Source organism: Phodopus roborovskii, unplaced genomic scaffold (assembly GCF_943737965.1).
Source record: "Phodopus roborovskii unplaced genomic scaffold, PHOROB, whole genome shotgun sequence".
In the NCBI taxonomy this organism is placed as follows: domain Eukaryota; kingdom Metazoa; phylum Chordata; class Mammalia; order Rodentia; family Cricetidae; genus Phodopus; species Phodopus roborovskii.
Genome location: NW_026126459.1, coordinates 15,123,492 through 15,142,860, shown reverse-complemented (window position 1 = coordinate 15,142,860; position 19,369 = coordinate 15,123,492). Strand labels below are relative to the sequence as shown.

Here is a 19,369-nt window from a genome sequence, read left to right as displayed (position 1 = left end):
CTACAAAGGAAGGCAGATGTGACAAATTTCAGTTCAATATTGTGAGTACATCATGGGACATCTGTTAGAGAAAAAACAAAGATACCTGTCAGCAATGAGAGCCTGCTCAGAAATACAAGAATTTTTCATGAGATCACAGTGGCCCATTTTCCTAATTTTTCTTGAAAAATATTCAGCTGTCTGGTTGTAGGAATGAAATAATTAAGGCTGGCTCACAGAGAGAGCTAAATAGGATGAGGACAGGCATTCACGTTGGCATGGGCAGAGTGTAATTCTTCCTGAAGCTCAGATGTGCTCTGATCTTACAGAGTTCTTACACAGGATGCTTATAACTCTGATGGGAAATATCATTCTGTAAATATGTTTCTCATACTGGTTAATGAATGAAGCACTTGGCCAATAGGAAAGCAAGATAGGCGGGACTAGGAGACAAGGAGGATTCAAGGAAGTAGTAAGGAGGAGTCAGCATGTAGAAACAGGAGAGAACAGAGGTCCAGGCCCACTCTGTGGTAGATGAGACCATGTGGAAATACTTAGATTAATAGAAATTGGTTAATAATTAAGACAGAGCTAACTGATAAGAAACTAGTACCTGGCCAACAGCATTATATCTCTGTGTATTATTTGGGGCAGGCATGAGGGAGGGTCCGGCGGCGGGGAGGAAAAACCTACCCATAACATAACTTGTTCATTTTTTTATACCTAGGAAATAAGCTGATGCAGTCATATCTGTTAAAATATTCTGTAACAGTGGCATAAACAATTAGTACACATTCTAGCTTTGTTTAGGTTAGTTCTTACTAGGGCTATTGCTATAATCCAGGCATGAGAGTTATAGACAGCCATACTTTATAAGGCCAAATTAGAGTCCTTTATTGGTCAGAAACTGAGATCGGGCTCTTTTTCAAGAGAATGCTTGGCACTGAAGCTCATGTGTACAGCATTTATAAAGAAGGAAAACAATATGACATCATTGACAGATGTAGGTCAAGTGAACTTAGCACTATTTGTTTTAGCAGAACACAACTGTTTCGGTTATGCTTCTGGGCCATGCATGCATGATCAGGGTCAGTTAAAATCTAAAACGTGTTACCAAGGTGGATATGACTGTTTGGGGGGGGGGTCAGTGTTCAAAAATCAGCCTCCTGAGCAGGCACAGAGTAAAGTCAGGGTGAGATCAGGGAAAGGATGCATTGCAGTCACTTTACTCCTTGGTCACTTTCCCCATGTCTGTTAAAGCATCTGTGCAGCCTTTCTGGGTAAGATGCTTATGATGGTAACATGGCTGGGAAGACATAAAGAGACATTGAAATGTGAGGTCATCAGGATGATGCCAATGCTTAATATCCCTGGTGGCTAATGATCATAACTAATTGTGCTTGCCTCTGCAATGTGCTGATTGGCAGTTACATGTCAGGATAGCAAACTTCCTTGCCTACCAAGGGGAATAGAGACAAGACTTTAAATGCTCATTGATAAGTTGGTGCCTTTGTGAGGCCTGGCCCTCCTTTCTTGCCAACAGCTGATAGAATGAGAATGGCTTCGCCAAGCTGCCATTGGTTTGGGGAGAAATTGCTGTATATGATTGAAGCCGAATTACAAGCCCCTAAATTTGGGATGAGGAGACTAATGTTTAAAGTGAAGGATGATTATCTTCTTTGCAATGCAACCCTGCTTTCCCCAAAGAGGCACCTACATCATAACAGAATTTAATCTGTAAAATGACTGTTGTGGGGAGACTTCTCCAGCTCAGATCTTGTAATTTGTTAGTCATAAAATATCCATTCACTCTTTTCTTTAGTATATGACAAAGTCTTTAAGTAAATGGAACAAACAGGGAGGAATTCAGTAAAATGTTGAAGATGTAAGGTTCATGCATCCCCAGGGGTTGCTTCTTCCTCAGTATTCCTGCATAGGTGGAGTCAGCTCTTCTGGGGAAATACTCTTGCTTCTATTTGGAATGTCACCATCCATTTCACTATGTTGGTCTCCCTGATACCTAAAATCTTTTCTATTGGTGAAGTTTTCATTATTTTTCAAAACCAACACTATTGTATAATTTATATAAAAATAAGTAGGACATATTTAAAGCATGTAGATTGACAAGTTTCAGCATATGTAACATACCATCAAACTAGCTGAACAATCAAGAGATTGAGATTCCTCTGACTCCCAAATCCTTTCTGGGATGCTTTTTGATAACCTCTCCCCACAAATGACACAAGTCAGCTTGTACTAAGGGTCAGGCTGTGTGTGTGTGTGTATGTGTGTGTGTGTGTGTGTGTGTGTGTGTGTGTATGTGTGTGTGTGTGTGTGTGTGTGTGTGTGCCAATGTGCCTGTGTGTGTATCTCTATGTATGTATGTGTTTACGTGTGTGTATATATGCTTTTGTATGTGTTCCTATGTGTATGAATATGTGGTTATGTGTCTATGTATTGCATGTCTTGTGAGTGTTTATATATGTGTGTATAGTGGTGTGTGTGTGTGTTTCTGTGTGTCTGTGTGTCTGTAAGTATAAGTATATGCCATGTGTGTGACTACTTATAGAAAAGCCAGAAGATGCTGGATCCCATGGAACTGCTGAACTTAGTTCTGTGGAAGAGCAGCAAATGTTCTTAACCACTGAGTCATCAGCCAGCCCTCCAAAAGTTTTAATAATTTGTTTATAACTTGTAGGTTTGACTATTCAGACCCTCTCTGAACTTTGAAGATTTTATATTCTGGAGTAGGTGTCTATTGTTTTAAGATGATATATTTGATGGCATATTATTCCTTATAATTTTACTATTATTATAAAACTATAAAAATTTTATTACAATTATAATACATTTTATAATAATACAATATAATATGTATAGTGATATATAATAAATCACAATATAATTATAATACAAATTTACAAGATTATATTGTATATATGTATATATATTGTGTAATAAATAATATATACCTGTCTTATTCTGTTACTATTTTGAGTACAGGTCTTTTATTTCTGATACTGGTCATTTATGTCTTCTCTCACTTTCTTCTGTATATTAGTCTCCATTGGCTGTTGTAACAAATTCCCCAAAAGTTGGTAGCTTAAAAAGTATATTGCAACCCTCCAGTAAGTTAGAGATTCAGGGCCAGGGTACTCTAGGCGATGCTGCTCCAGAGTGAGTGCTTTACTGGCATTCTGTGCAGCTTTTATTCCAAGACAGCTCAGGGTTCAAAACAGTGACAGAGAAACAATGAAATACAGAGTATTTATCACTATCACCTAATATGCTCAGGATACAGAAGATCCCAAGGCTAAATGGGAGCTGTTTGCATAACACCCCTGAGCTCACTAAGTTTTATTGCTTAGGAGGAGAGGAAACATTTCGTTCATGGCAATCCTTGGATGGGTAGACACCTTCCTCCCAAGGGAGTAAATGAATTCTAACAGAACAGGATTCAAACAGTGGGATACTGTAGGAGAGTCTATTATATGCAGACTACAGAAGTTGAAATTCTGAGCTTGCAAGATAGCTCACTGGGCAAACACCTGACACCCAGCCTGAGGCTGACAACTTGAATTCAGTCCCCAAAGGTAGAAGGAGAAAACCAACCACTGCTGCTAGTTCTCTAACCTCTGCATACATGCTATGTCATACATGTCTATACTTATGCTCAAAATGCATGCATGCATACATACATACATACATGCATACAAATTAGAAGTTATTTTCAGAAGTAAAAGTTTCTACTTGTTGTCTCACAGTTCTGGTGAAAACAAATTGAACATCAGCTTGACTGGGTTGAAATGAAGGCATCATTATGCCTGTTCTCCCTCTGCAGGCTGTGGGAAGCAGTCTGTTCCTTGATTTGCCCACTTGGATGGTATCCAATGTTTCACAGCCTATTTCTAGGTCAGTCTAGTCCCTGTCATTTTCCTTGTCTTGAACATTGCACTTTCTATTAGGCTCCACTGCAAACAGACCAGGTAATCTAGTATAATCTCATCTTGAACCAACATGCATGTAGCTCTTTGGCCATTTGAGGGCAGAGTTCAGGACCACGATTTCAAGGAGATTATCATTTGGCCCCATGGTCTGGCTTGAACTCACGTATTTGGTCATCTTTTCCAGGAGCCAGCTTCTGGTTTTACTGGTTTGTTTCAGCTGTCTTCCTCTTTGCTCTCTTGTGGGCTTTGCTACTGTTTTCAGCCTGGGCTCCTTTGCCTTGGTTGTAGTTGGTTTCTTAAGGTTGAAGCTAAGATTTTAGCTCCATTCTACAAATTTTATATGCTGTGTTTTCATAGACTTTAACATTCTTTACATTGTTCCTTGGCTGTTAGAATTACCTGGAAGCTTCACTTTAGGAACTGTTATCTGTGGGCCCTTTGGTTGGTTTCTAAATGGCATGATGGTCAAAGAACATTTTCAGGGTGATTTCCAACTTGAATACTTTAAAATAAATTTGAGTTTAGTTCTAGAGATCTGTTTGAAGCCATTAAAGCATGGCTGTTTTGTTTATCCTGAAAACAGTGTACCACCCTTTTCTGGTTCACATGTGAGATTTTGGAAAGCTGCACCCGTATGCAAGAGAACATAGTAGAGAACCTGTTGAAATATCTGCTCCAACAGGGAAAAGCTTTTCATTGTGCATAAGAAAGTGAAAATATCTAGAGGTGTCTGTAAGTGTCCAGAGCAAAGAGGGGGAAAAAACCAAAAGAACAAACAAAAAACCATACTGAACATGACTAGGACTATCTGTGAGAGAAGGAAGGAGGGTGGTGGAGATAGTGAGAAAGAGAGACTAGTGAGGGGCAGCCAGTGGGTATAAAGAGAGTAGGAATCCGAGTTAAGGGGAGCCAGGGAACTGTATCATTAAACAAGTGCAGTGCAAACAAATGTGATACATCCTGACATAGCTAAAGGAATATTCCACAACATGTACTAGCCGACCCCTTCATATTAAGGCAAGTCCAATTTTGGTCCTAATTCTTTACCATTTTCTCCCTATGACCTTACATGACCATCAGTTTCTGATAGAATGTAATAGTGGATATAGTTAAAGCGTTTTGAATACTGTTACAGACTTGTTGAACAAGGCAACCATAGGCTTTGACCCATGGAAAGCCAAGATAAGTATAGTTTGATTTGGTTATAATTTCAAATTCATTCCTAATACACAGGGTAAGTGGTATTTTATACAACTGTCTGACTTTAGGGGAAAGGTAGGTGCTTGTGTAGTGCTGTGTGCATCGCTTCTTTTTGCAGTTTCTGTAAAGATATTTGTATTTGCACAGAAGCCCACCTTCCTTCAAGAAAGTGATCCATATATATTTCAACACTGTCCCAGTAAGATCCCTGACCTTTCCTTGTTTCACAAAGACTCTTTGATACAGTCCGTTGCCCTATAGCTTGAGTTAATCTGTCAATTTATGTATGGCATATGCTCAGGCTGCTTTTTAAACAAGTTGTCATTTTATTGAGCTCTGAGTGACCATCAGAGCCCCTCTAGACTGATTTGTAATGTCTTGACATTGATAATAGAAACATTTTCAGTAGGTCAAGGTTTGTGATTTTAATCATACTCTTGAAGAGTCAGAGTAGTCTTAGCCCTATTGCATTCAGTTCCAGTTAATACTCTGGCTAGACACCTCATGGTTTCATTTATTATTGAGAGAGTACACACACATTCTTTATCATTTCAGCAAACTAAATATGTGATTCTCGGAAGGTTCCTGAACTGGAGATTTACTTTTGTTTTAATTCCCTTGGCTTAGTTTAAGATTTGGCGATGAAGCAGGGACCATCAGGGAAAGTGCTTTAATTAGTCAATGGGCATCCTGGGATTCACAGGCCATTTCCTCTAACAACAGAAATGTCCTGTATTCAAGGAGGATTCTCTAGCCCAGCAAGGATACCATATACAATACTTGTTATTGGGTTGTGGGCACTGTGTGGCAAACCCTTCTGGAAGTAGAAGCTGTGTCATGACATAGGTCAGTTACCTTACCAGAGGCCTCAGTGATTTAGATAACACAGCTGTGCAGGACTGATCTAGGCTTTTCAAAATCCCATTTATATTTTATTACATTTATTTATTTATGAGTATATGATGTATGTATGTTTGTGTGTGTGCCCACACATGTGTGCCTACTTGTGCATGGTATAGTGTGCTTGTCGAGGTCAGAGGGCAAATTGCAGGCACTATTTCTCTCCTTTTGTCATGTGGGTTCCAAGGATGGAATTTAGGTCATCAGGCTTGGTGACAAGTGCCTTTACCAGTTAGGGCATCTCACTAGCCTCTGTTTACATTTTTAAATGATCATTGAATACCTCTTCAGGACCAACTCAGTTTTAAACATATATTTATGTGCAAAAGACATTATTGTTCTTTTATTGCATTTTGATAATCCTCAGTGTTGCCATAACCAGAATTGTATCAAGCCTCATTTGAGGTCAATAGAATAGACTGTGATGAATTTTGTTACTATTTGTTTGGAATAAATGCTATTTCATGTGGTTGTAAATGGTCCCACATGGGTGCATTTCAAGTCATGTTTAATTGTTAATTAAGTGGGAAAGCAGAAGGTATAATTAATAATTGCAACTAGAAGGAATTCAAGGAAGAATAATGTGTGACTGAGTCTGAATAGTACCCATGGCATGCTATCATCAGAATTCTCTGCTGTTACTTTTGAAATTACAACTAAGAAATACTGTTGGTTTTAGAAGTTATACATTGTTCCAGAATTTCCATAAAAGTTGTATGTTCAAAATGCTCAGTGGTGTTAATTTCACAGAGATTGCAATAAGATCTGAAAGTAATGGTCTGGTCTTTCTTTCTTTTGTAAAAACAGCTGGACCTGTAATCTGCAGAATGCTGAGTTACCCCCCTACTCGCCGAGCATTAGTTGTGGGATGTGGTTTACAGATGTTCCAGCAGCTCTCGGGCATCAACACCATCATGTACGTATTCTGGTTGTCTTTCTCTTAAAAGTCGGCGAAGGGAGTGTTTCACAGGGAAGGAAAAAGAGAGTTCTCAGTGGTTTGTCAATATTAAATGCATAGGAATTTCCTCTGGGTATGTGTTACGATGATTGTTAAATAGCCATCCCTTGGAACGTAATGGTGGTTTTGTGTTTGGTATATTATTGTTACTATACATTACATATAAGTTGTAATTATACTACTGATACTTTTGTGTAATCCAATCTAACAACATTTTGAACTTTATTTATTATACAGAGTTACACAGAACATTATTGTGTAATGATGTAATGATTTGAGAGCACATTCTTTCCCCGTATCCTCCCTTGGCCATATTTTCCTTGGTTCCCAGACAGCTCTGTGCCTACTTTCATATCATCTCTATATATTTGATTTTATGTACAATTTTATATACAATCTAGGACTCTCAAATGGGAAAATAATGTGTTGTTTGTCTTTCCAAGACTCACTTAATTCACTTAATATGATAATCTCTGCGCATATCCACTTTCCTACAAACAACATAATCTCATTATTATTATGGCTTAACAAATTCCATTGTGCACATAACTGGTGTTTTCTTTATCCACTTCTCTGTTGATAGACATCTGGAATGGCTCCCTAGCTTAGCTGTTGTGCACAGTTGAAATGTAGGAAACACCGCTGTGAAGTATCTTTGTGGTATATTGACTTACAGTTTTGGGGAAGTGGTATAGTTGAGTCATATTGTAGGTTTCACAGAATCCACTGTGTTGACATCCATGGTGGCTGGACTAACTTACATTTCTCCCAGTAATATGCAAGGGTTTTCTTGTCCTTATCCTTGTCAGCCACTTTGTTTTCTTGATGACTGTCATTCTAATAGTAATGTAAAGAAATGCATTTCCTGGCTAGTGAGGTTGGCTTCCTTTCATATGTATCTCACTTTTTAAGGCTTTCTGTTCACTTCAGTCTCTCATTTTTTTAATTGTTTTGTGGTTTATTTCTTTGTTTACCTGTTTTTTTTTTTTGTCCATTTTATATACTAGATACCAAACCTTAGAAGGGTATGCAACTACCAAAGTTTCTCTCCAATTCTGTATGTTCTCTACACCTAACTCAGTTTCCATGGTTCACTAGTATTTTTCATCCTTCAAGTTTGTACTCAGGTTCATTTCTAGCTCTATTCCACAACAATGCCAGGCACATTATAAGAAACTATTGCAGGCTTTCTATATATCTTAAGACATTTTATGACTCCTGTGATATATCCATTTTGAAATTTTTATTTTGTATGCATAGGTGCTTTGCCTGTATGTATGCTTGTGCACTACTTACATGAATGATACTCTCAGAGGCCAGAAGAATGTGTTGAATGCCCTGAAACTAACAGGTGTTTATGAGCTACCGTATGGGTGCTGGGAATCAAACCCGAGTCCTTAGAAGATCAGCCAGTCTTCTTAACTGCTGAATCATCCCTGAAACTGCTGGGTAAACCCACTATGCAAATGCCACATTATCCAGTTTAAAAACAACAGCCTTTTAAACAATAGTACATCTTGTAAGGTAAAAAAAATAATATGGTGTACGCTAGAATATTAGTCATAGAGATTAAGAGTGGAAGAGAAGTAGGTGGGTATTAGATCAACTGAAAAAGAAAGTCAGGATGGGGAAAATATCTGGGAGGGACAGGCTGGGATACTGTCTACAGCCACAGATTTTAGAGTAAGAAGTAAAAGCCAAAGAAAAAGAGAAAAAGTAAAAGAGCTAGGAACAAAGGGGGGATATATGAATTGTGTGTTAAGAATAGTAGGTAGCACACAATAATAAACGACGTAGAGAAACATCAGAACTGTGAGACATGGCTAAGCACAGCTGTGCAACACTGTGAGGGATTGTGGGAAAGAGCTTGTCTTGTCTTCTTAGGGCTATGCATTATCATGCAATATAAAGTCATTAATAAAGGAGATTATTAGGACCATGATATAAAAGAGAAGAGATCGTTTAGAGGTGCAGGGAAGACAAAAACGGTCCCTATTTACCACTTCCACACATATGTGTTGCAGGCTAAGTGGACTAAAGTTGCAAACCCCTTTGGCATGCTTCATTCATTGTAAGAACTGCTTCTGTACATCCTGTCACAGTCTCTGTGAGTTCATGTGTGCACCAGTCCTGTTGTGTCTGGAAGACTGTTTCCTTGGGGTCATCCATCACCTTGGGCTCCTACATTATTCCTGTCTCCTCTAACACATAGATCCCTGAATGTTTTGGAACTCCATATGGGTTTTTTGGTTTGGTTTGGTTTGGTTTTTGTGTATGTGTTTTGCTTAATTTTCTTTAGTATTTTGTTTTTCATTTTATGTTTTGTTTAGTTTTGATTTTGCTTTGGAGAGAGAGAGAAAGCTCATAAAATGTGCTGTGTGAGAGGAGGTAAGAGGATCTGGGAGGAGTTGGGGCAGGGGAAAACATGCCCAAAATATATCATGTGAAAAAAATTAAATAGAAAAAAACTGTTTTGGCATGTATGGATGTATAGGTCAATGGAAACACATGTTAAACACACAACTAAATATAAAAGATTCCCCCATATTTCTGTAGAGAAACCTCCTGGATAAAGAATAAAGCCACGTTTTCTGAGATACATTTCTTGGAAATTCACATCCTAAAAAGTTTTTCTTCCATCTGCTTACTAAAGTTTGTCACTCAAAGAATAAGCAAACGTGGTAAAAGGAGTTTGAAGTCAGGAGCCTGTGTACAGGCAGAAGGAGATAATCATCTCTACCATGTTATCCATTCACGATCTGCACCTTGGGATACAGGTGTCCTCCCACCATACACACACACACACACACACACACACACCTTTTAGTCTAAAAAAGTTAAGACAAACATTAGGATCCAGGGGCCCAGTACACTGCAGCCATGGTCTTTGTGAATTTAACATTAACCTCTCACAGTTTCACCCTGCAATCTCATCACCTATATTTTTGATACTCCCTTCTGTCAACATTACTCTCATTTTCCTAGCTTATATTGATCCTCTGAAGTCCCACACAGTGCCTCATGTCTGGGTTTGTTCTGTATTTATTCTAGCCTGCTGTCACTCTGAGACACATCTTTCTTCCTCAATGATAGTAATGGGGCTACAGTAAAGCAAGCACCAAATTTCCAAATAGTGCAGAGGCAGTGACTGCCCTGTGTGAATATGCTGGTTGATCTCATCACCACAATACAGTCTATTTCTATTAATATCTGTTCATTCAGTTTACAAGTTTAACAGCACAGAAAACAAAGGAATATGTTCTTTTTTTTTAGTTCTTTTAAATAAGAATCACAAAGCAGTTGTTAATTAATGTTTTGTAGCTAATGCCAGTGTGCTTCTGAAAGCTAGATGAGATGGCTATCTTCATCCAATTGCAATATCAAGTGTAAATTATGCTGACCACAGTTTTCTATCTTCAGTTAAGTATTCGTCTTTCTAAATCCTCCATCTTTCCTTAGCGATCCAGGGATATTACTGACCTGGTACTCCTTATAATTTATGACTGCCATTGGTCTGCTTCATTCACCACTAGCTGTACATGATAAAAGGTACCATTTGCCACAGAACATATTTGAGCCTTAATCCTGAAAAATAGGAATAAGAAAGGAAATGATGGTTGAAGATAGACTATGTCTGCTAGGTATAAAGCATCTACTGAACTTCTCAACGATGATATTAAGATGTCTGTTTCTCACAGCTAGAGATTTGGACATGAAGACAATATGACAGAATCAGTAATCAGTGGTTATCTCTGTGCTTCCAACTCTCCTGTTCAGAGCCCATGCAACTTATAAGTTAGTGATTGCCACAGTGCAGCTTGTCCTCAATGATAAGTCAGGGACTCTTATGCCATGTGTTTTCCCCTACCCTTTCTAACCTCAGTATGTGTGTCTGTATGTGCATGGGGTGGGAGACTTGGATGTGTGCTTGCATGTAGTGTACATGTATGTATATGCTTGAGTATGTATATGTGGGTGTGTAATATGTGTGTGCATCTGTGTGTGAATGTTTATATTGTAGTGTGGCGTGTAGTGTGTGTGTGTGTGTGTGTCTGTGTGTATATATCTGTGTTTGCTATGTATGCATGTGTATGGATTGTGTGATTATGTGTGTATTGATGTGCATTTATGTGTCTCTTCATGGGATGCATGGCAAGGATGTGTGGTGTGTGTGTGTGTGTGCATGCGTGCGTTCATGTGTGTGTTATGTGTGTATTCTTTCACATTACTTTTAAGATTCAGCATATTTTATAAACTTATTTCCAGTTTAAAATGACCTTTGAATTGTAGCTCAATAATTGAATTGTGAGATTTAGCTAGAAATATTAACTGTATTCTCCCCTTGTTTTAAATGTGTTTTTTAGTAATTTCAGGGTTCAGTCTCATGGACATTTTGTTATTGTAAACTATAAAATTCTAACCTTTCCCCCTATGGTTTCTGCCCTTTACGTGAGAAGCAAAATAGGCACTGCTCTTCAGCATTTGAGCTCAAACTTAATAAAAAAGAGAAGCTGATTTTTCTTTTTAGGAGTTGTAACTTTACCTTGAATTTTAAATTTGAAACATTTTCTTTCCCATGTGGGGAAACACTGAGTGTTCTTCCTCCAGTTACAGAAATAATCTCAGTGATATGTTTTCTGTTTCTTCTCTCTTATGGGATGCTTTGTTTCTACTCTCTTTTTCTCTTCATTATCCTACCTCAGTCATGGCAGTAAATTCTCTTCTTGAAATAGTCTTTCATCTGTGCTATTTGTGCATGTCTGTGTTGGTCTGAATACTGACTGATAGGCTCAGTTGTTTGATTTTATCCTAGATCGTATTGTCTCATCTTTTAGCTCTTTTTAACAGAGGATTCCTTGTTTCTACAAACTTGTTTAACTTTATAAAGAACCAGTTTTCTAATATCTTATGATTACTTAATAATTTCAAGCATGTATCTGGGTAGAATATTTTCATCTATTCCCAGGAGAGAAAGAACATCAGGAAGAGAGTGACAGCTTCCCCACCATAATAGAGATGATGTTGGGGCCCTCTGCCTCATAAACCAAGGAACTGTTTCATATGTCTCAAAAATGAAGGGGAAAGCACAATACAGACAATGAATAGTGCAACAAAATAAAACTATCACTGTGTAATTTATGCTAAGCTCTAGTTATAGTATTGATGATTTTTCACCTTAGAGATTTTAGTTATAACCATCAGTAAATGAGCCACTCCTGCCACAAGCACAGCATGTTTCTTTGTGAATGTCTGCCTGTGAGGAAGAGGACAGGTGGTGGAGATGTACACCATGTTCTGTGTGGATTCGTTAATAACCTGATCCTTCTAAGGAATTATAATCTACATCTTATATGTTCATATCAATAGAGAATCAGAACATCTCAGACAGTTGAAAATTGTGGATTTTCTTTTATTTCTGAGAAGACAGAAAATTGCTCAAGTCAAAATTTTAACCTTTTATTCTGATGTAAGAAAAAATATCCTTTGTGGAAAGCTTATTTGGATACTTTGTCTCATGTGTGCATGTGTACATGTGTATGTGTACTGTATGGGTGTAGAGGGATACACTGCCTGTGCAAATGCTGTGAAAAGACAGCAAATTTTGAACATCAGTCTCTTCTTATTTGATGAAATAGAATCTCTCGGTGAACCTGGAGCTCTTTGTTTCCGCTAAACCAAATAACAGTGAATCTCCAGAGCCCACTGGTCCCATCTTCCAGTGCTAGGGCTAGCAATAAGTGATGTCATGGCCAGCTTTTCATTATATGAGTGCTGGGAATAGGGGCTCAAGCCCTTGTGTTAGTGAAGTGGATATTGCATCATTTCCTCAACCTCTGTATTCTACATTTTAGTTGTTCATATCTCATCACTTCATCTCCTCCTCTTACTCGTCCTTTTTCTAGTGAGAAGCCCCGGGATGGCAGTGGGTGGCCTCACTGTGTGGGCAGCTTTTGGTTGCCTTCATAGCTTCGCCACCTGCATCTGAAGGAGAGACTTCTCCCTTTGTATTTCTAAGAGATGATTGCTTGTGGCCTTTAGGAAACATTCTGTGATAATGCAAGAGTTAACAGGAAACACTTAATAAGCATCAATTACAAGATGCATATTAACTTGGCATATACCCACAGAGATGGCACAAGCTCCACCCCATTTGTGTATTTATTACCTCATAACAAATAGTTTTAGTTCTTTACACACAGTGTATTTTTCATAGACAATCTCTGTCTGCTTAAACATCCTGTCAAGTGGATGAGATAGTTTTATTCATTTGTTTCATCACCACCATTCATTGTGGAACTAAGACTTGAAGCCAGGGCTTTGCACACACTAACCATTTGCTGTATCACTGAGTTAAGCTCCAAACCCCTCTTCTATCCACTATCTAGGTAGGGAACAGGGGCCCTAGCCAATTTTAAAAGCTTGTTCACCATCACACACTGAGACCATTTTGGGTACATTCATATATGCAAAATGAGATGTCTTAGATGGGGAGGATACAAACGGAAACCTGAACATCTTTCATACATACTTTAGACACAGCCTGCGATTATTAATTTTTTTTGCAAAAGTAGTAATTATGTTTGACTACAACAGGTTAAGTGAGGTCTAGAATTTATCACTTGTTGGTCCCCCAAAACTTGTGAATTTCATAGCATTTCAGATTTCAGATATTCAGCCAGTAGTAAAATTGCATGCATCTCAAGTATCATTACAGTCATCAAATTCTTACATTTTCAGACAAATTGTCAAGATCTTTGCATTATAGACTGATCTAGAGTGATGCCAAGCCTGCTTGTTGTTTGAATGAGTCATTTATATTTGTTAGTCATATTTAATTAATTTAATTTTTAGATGAAATATTTCTGGATGTGCTCAGTCTTATATTTATTGTCAACAAGCTCTTCTGGTATTTAAAAAAAAAATGCTACAGTCAAGAAACATAGCCAAACAGCTAGGATATCTGAATCTTCTTCGAATCCCCCAAGACAGCGCCCCTTACCAGCAGGAAGTAGTTTGGAAAGAACGACGCCCAAATTCCCAAATATTGTGTATAAATGTTTGTTTTCATTTAATTGGACTTTGTTATATAAAATTAAATAAAAATACTCTATATGCATAAAAAAAAAAAAAGAAACATAGCCAAACCCATTTTCTGGAGAGATACTCTCTCAGCCTAGACACACAGGGGAGGGCCTAGGCCCTGGCCCAGATGATGTCACAGACTTTGATGATCCCCCATGGAAGGCCTTGGGGAGCAGAAGGGGGATGAGATGGATGGTCAGTGGAGAGCATGGGAGGAGGGGAGGGAGATAGAACTGAGATTGATATATAAAATAAGATTGTTTCTAATTTAAGAAAGGAAGGAAGGAGGGAAGAAGGGAGGGAAGGAAGGAAGGACGGATGGACGAAAGAAAGGCCAAAGAAGCACAGCCATGAGAAAACTAAAGGAGAAGAAGATGAGAAAGTTTTCTATAACTCTAGATTTCTGTTCTTTACAGGCAGGGTGAATGGGAAGAAACAAGAGCCCCTATCTCCAATTGGCATTCTCACAATGATAGCTAAGGAGAAAAGTACCATTCTTGGTGATATGGTTGATAATGTCTCTTTATCCCAAATTTGTGAGGCCTACCCCATGAGATCTGTAGCCAGAAGACTTTTCTATGTCCCCTCTGGTCCCTCAGCTGCTTATAAATAATCACTCAGAGGCTTAATAGTAATTAAATTGTTCGGCTGATAACTCAGGCTTATTACTAGCTAGCTCTTACATTTAAATTAACCCATTTCTACTATTTTATATATTGCCATGTGGCCATGGCATCGCTTCGTTTTCTACATGTCTTGCTTCCAGCTGCTGGCATCTTCTCCCAACTCTGCCTTCTTTCTCCCCGTATCCCTGATTGCATTTCCTGCCTAGCTATATTCTGCCCTGCCTGCCATAGACCAAAACAGCTTTATTCATCAACCAATAAAGTCAACACATATTCAAATCATACAGGACATCTCACATCAAAGGTCCTTGAACTTTCCTTAACTTGCACATTGCTGTGAGGAAAGGCACAAGGTATGTGACCATCACATACAAAGGCTCACAAAAGAATGGCTTCACCACCAGTGTGTTCCCATTACTTCCCATTTCCTGTGAACACGTTGCACAGTTGTTCAGGTTATTCTAAAAGCAGATGCTAAAACTGGTCCTTGGTGCGTTGGTGTTTTAGATTCATGCCAAGAAGCATCAGGAGGGGAACTGGGAAAGTGGCCTAGGGGAAAAAGAAAACAGGGAAGCAGAGTGTGTGTCGGTTAGCTGATTATCTCAGCAAACAGCTGTTGTTGTTCAGGCCTACTGCAGACTTGCTAAAGACTGGTATGGAATGGGCTTCTGCATCACACTAAGAGTGACCCATAGTCTCCAGTTCCTCAACCAAGTGTTACTCTTGTAGGTCTTAACGGGTAGTGTGTATACTTCCCTGAACACTTGCTCATGAGTCCAGAAAACTCAGGCTGAGGAGCAGAGAACCAAAGAAAGTTGAAGGAGAAACTGTCAGCATCTGTATGATTCCTTATGGGAATTCAGAGAGACTAAGAACATATGTGGGGGCTTTAAGAACACTGGGTGAAAATCCTCTGCTTTCAAATCATTGCCAAAATTAAGCTAATAATATACAGATGTTAACTTTGTTGCTACTTTTTGTAGTTGTAGCACATGCAGTTCTAGTGGGAAAAAGTTAGTATTTATTGTCCACCATAGGGAAATTCAGTAATACAAATGAGAGATTCATGACAAGAAATGCTAGGAATTTATGATCTTGAGTTTATCTCTTTTCCTTGTATAATTCACTTAAACTTCCCTGTCATAGTAATCTCTAAAATCTATGTTAAAGTATTCATTTCTTTTTTTTTAACTCAACCAAAATGTACTATTTTGTTACTGTAGACTCAAAGACCTGTACACTATTATCCTTGTGATTGTAGTCTATGCTCTAAGTAGACAAAGATTATGGCAATGTTGCAGCAACAGACAGTGCTTTAAATGAGCTGAAGCAGTAACGTGGGATATAGTGCTGTAGCAATTTACTGTGTCAATAAAGCATAGCCCTGTCTCCAAACGCACCTTCTAATTGAAAAACCATGCTGGTCTGGCCATTCTAAGTGGAATTTTCAAAAACAGTAGCAACTTAGAATAGGACAAAAGCAGGATATGCAGCTGGACTTAGGGGCAAGTAGGAACAGAGGCACTTGATCATCCTCTGAATCCAGTGACAGGTTGCCCTTACTTTTGAGGCTGTGTGCATGCATTATTCTTATGGAGATCTTTGTGTGCACTCACTCATAACTGGTCACATTGCCACCATAGCCTTGGAGTATTGTTAGTCAAAGCATCTACAATAGACTAACCCATTAAAGACAATCTAACACCCAAACTTGAGCAAATTCTCTCAGGGAGATGTGATATGGGATAGTGACCCTTAAGTTTAGGATTTTTTTAAATTAAACTTTATATTTGGGGTTAAATTCCCTTTCCTCCCTCCTTGCTCTTTTTCAATTTATGGTCTCATTTTTCCTTAAGTGTTGCTACACACACACATACAAACATGTACACACACACCTAAATATACAAGTCCAACTTGCTCAGTCTAATAACATTAATTGTGTGTTTTCAGGGCTGACTATTTGGTCTTGGATAGCCACTTGGTGTGCCTTTCCCTACGGAAGATTTTTTTCTCCTGCTCTCGGCATTCCTTAATTGTTGGTAGTTCTATATGTAGGGCGGATGCCTCCCAGACTCCCCACACATCTCCTTCTTGGCTTATCTATTCCTGTTGTCCTTGTCCAGCCCATGTTTGGGCAGTCACATTGCTGAGACTTTAATGGGTGTAGCTTCTGACATTCCTAGGAGACACAATCTCACAGTTAGCTCCTTGCTCCTCTGGCTCTTAAAATCTTTCCATCTCCTCTTCTCTCTATCTACAATGAGCCCCAAGCCTAAGGTACAGGAGTTGTATCATAGTACCCTTTTGTTAAAATATTCCTTAGGTCAGACTTCTTGGTTCCTTCATTCTGGGGACTTCTAAGTCCAGGTTTCTGATTATGCTTCCTGTGCCGGTAGAATTGCAGGGTTCCCAATGTTGTCAGGCTGTTCCTTCCTGAGATCACAGTCTGATGACATGGCATCCCCAGCAGGGAGAGAGGGAACAGTGCCTCTTGCTAGCACATCTTCACTCATTCTGGTGAATTTATAGTTTAATGAACAGATTAAAATATATAGGAGTGAATATGAGTTAATTCAATGTCCACTTCTTGAGAAATCCCAAGTGCCAAAAGAATAGAAAATTGATGGGGTGTATTTAAATAGACAGCTTCAATGTTCTCTTTTGCATAGAATTAACAGCCTTCTCCTCTAGATTCTTTCAAGATCCTATTTTTTTTTTCTTTCTGATTCTTTAAGACTCCCCTCCCATTCATGTTCAGAGGAAATTTAAGGGATGTAATCAGTTACTGGTGGCTCTTTCAAGGATGGAATTTGGCCTCTAGGCGTGTTTCCTCCAGAAAGCATTTGTTAACTTCCACATTAATGTTCAGACCCCAAGAGTCTGTGCTGTTTTTTGGCACTGGTCTGTTTCCCTTCTTGTTTCCATGCTCCCTGCTGCTGTTCATGGCCCATTTTCATTCAGTCTTTTGTGTGTGCTGCTGTTCTGAGGAGTCATCTTGCTGTGACTGTTCTACTTAGGACTTTCCATATGTTCTGTTGGCTTGAGGATAGAGCAGACAATAAAATAACTCAGACTTTAGAATTGGGAATAGAGTCCTGTTGTTGTAAGGATAGTAGCTGTGGATATTTATAAAATACACACACACACACACACACACACACACACACACACACATATATATATACATAAATGTATATATATATATATATATATATATATATATATATATATATATATATCTCAATACCTTCACTTCATTTTTTAAAAAAATCATTGAGGCTAAATGTATGAAGCTGCCATCTGCCAACGCCTCACAATCACTTTTTCCTTTGCCTTAGTTTATCACTCTATAGGCCAGAATGACCGAGAGTTCATGGCGGTTCTCCTGCCTTAAACACCTTGAGTAAGATAATATAGCTGGCTTACTTGTTGGTTTTAACATATCAATAATAAACTCCAGGTCACCGATAATGTATCAAGGAAAAAAGATTAAAGCACTCGATTGGTGTCATTTAACCAAGAGCGAGCTCAGGTTTGAATTCTCTTCTTCATGCTCCCCTTGTCTTCTGTCCTCTTGGTTTTATGAGGCTGAATCATTATCGGCTGATGAAAAAAAAAAAAAAAAAAAAAAAAAAAAAAAAAAAAAGACATGACTGGTCCTAGGTGCATGGAGGAGAAGGTTTATTGTAGATGTGAGAGAGAACATAGCCAAAGGCAGAGACATTTGGGAGAGCCCAGAGTAGACATGACCAGCAGACTGAGCTGGGCCATGTGAGAACAGGGAGGGAGGGAAGAGGGGACAGCCAGGAGACCAAAAGGGTAAAAGGACCATGAAGCTGAAAGGGCAGCATTATTCAGGGAAGAGCCTGTGTGGGAAGGGCAACCCGGTTCCTGGCTGGAGAAGGTTAGGGTAGGAGTTGGGCTCTGCCAGCCAGGACCCTGTAACAAGTAGGGACTGAAGGATGCTGGGAGAACTGGCCCGCTGCATCTGCTTTGATATGTTACTAGGCATCTCAGCCATTTGTGCTGGTTTGAGGCTTAACACCTGAGTGTTGCCTTGTGTAGCAGGCTTTCTTTGGAGCCACCAACCAGCTCCCAAATCATGACAAGGAGACTTATTACTATTTATGAATGTTCACCATTAAATTAGCCTTTATTTTAATCTGTTTTTCTTCTATATTTTGCCTTAGGGCTTTTTACCTTTCTTTTCCATCTTTCCTTCCTCCCCTCCTTTCCCTCCCTCTTTCTTTCTTTCCTTCTTTCTTTTTTCTGTATATCTTACTTTGCTGCTGTCTCCATGTCTGGGTGAAATTGAATGTTGCCATCACACTGGCCTTGAATCTGCTTGTTAATATGCTTATTAGTTTTCAGAGCAGGACATTCATCCATACTGCTCTTCTCTGACTCATGTCTACCACACATGATGGACACTCAGAAAATGTCATGGGCATGACAATGCACCCAGCACAGCTTCCTTCTGTTCCTTCTAACCAGATGTCTCTGGTCACACCACCCCCTGAAGATTTTGTTTCCTTTTTATTTATAATAAGATTTTGCTGAGTTTTTAGAAGACAGGAATCTAAATGTTGGGGAGGTTATTTTAAATATTCCCTCTTTGTTGTTTTTCAATTTGTTTTCATTGTTACCGGAAGTGTAGTCATATTGTATTCTACCTG

At 38.8% G+C, this 19,369-nt stretch overlaps 1 protein-coding gene across 1 annotated transcript in view; it reads left to right on the top strand.

Annotated features, from left to right (window-relative positions):
* The window catches only part of Slc2a13 (solute carrier family 2 member 13), a 291,506-nt gene that overhangs the window by 135,768 nt on the left and 136,369 nt on the right, over positions 1-19,369 (top strand). Inside the window, exon 4 of the mRNA XM_051189696.1 lies at positions 6,834-6,942. Within this exon, the coding sequence (XP_051045653.1) occupies positions 6,834-6,942 (109 nt within the window). The remainder of the gene's footprint in view (positions 1-6,833; positions 6,943-19,369) is intronic.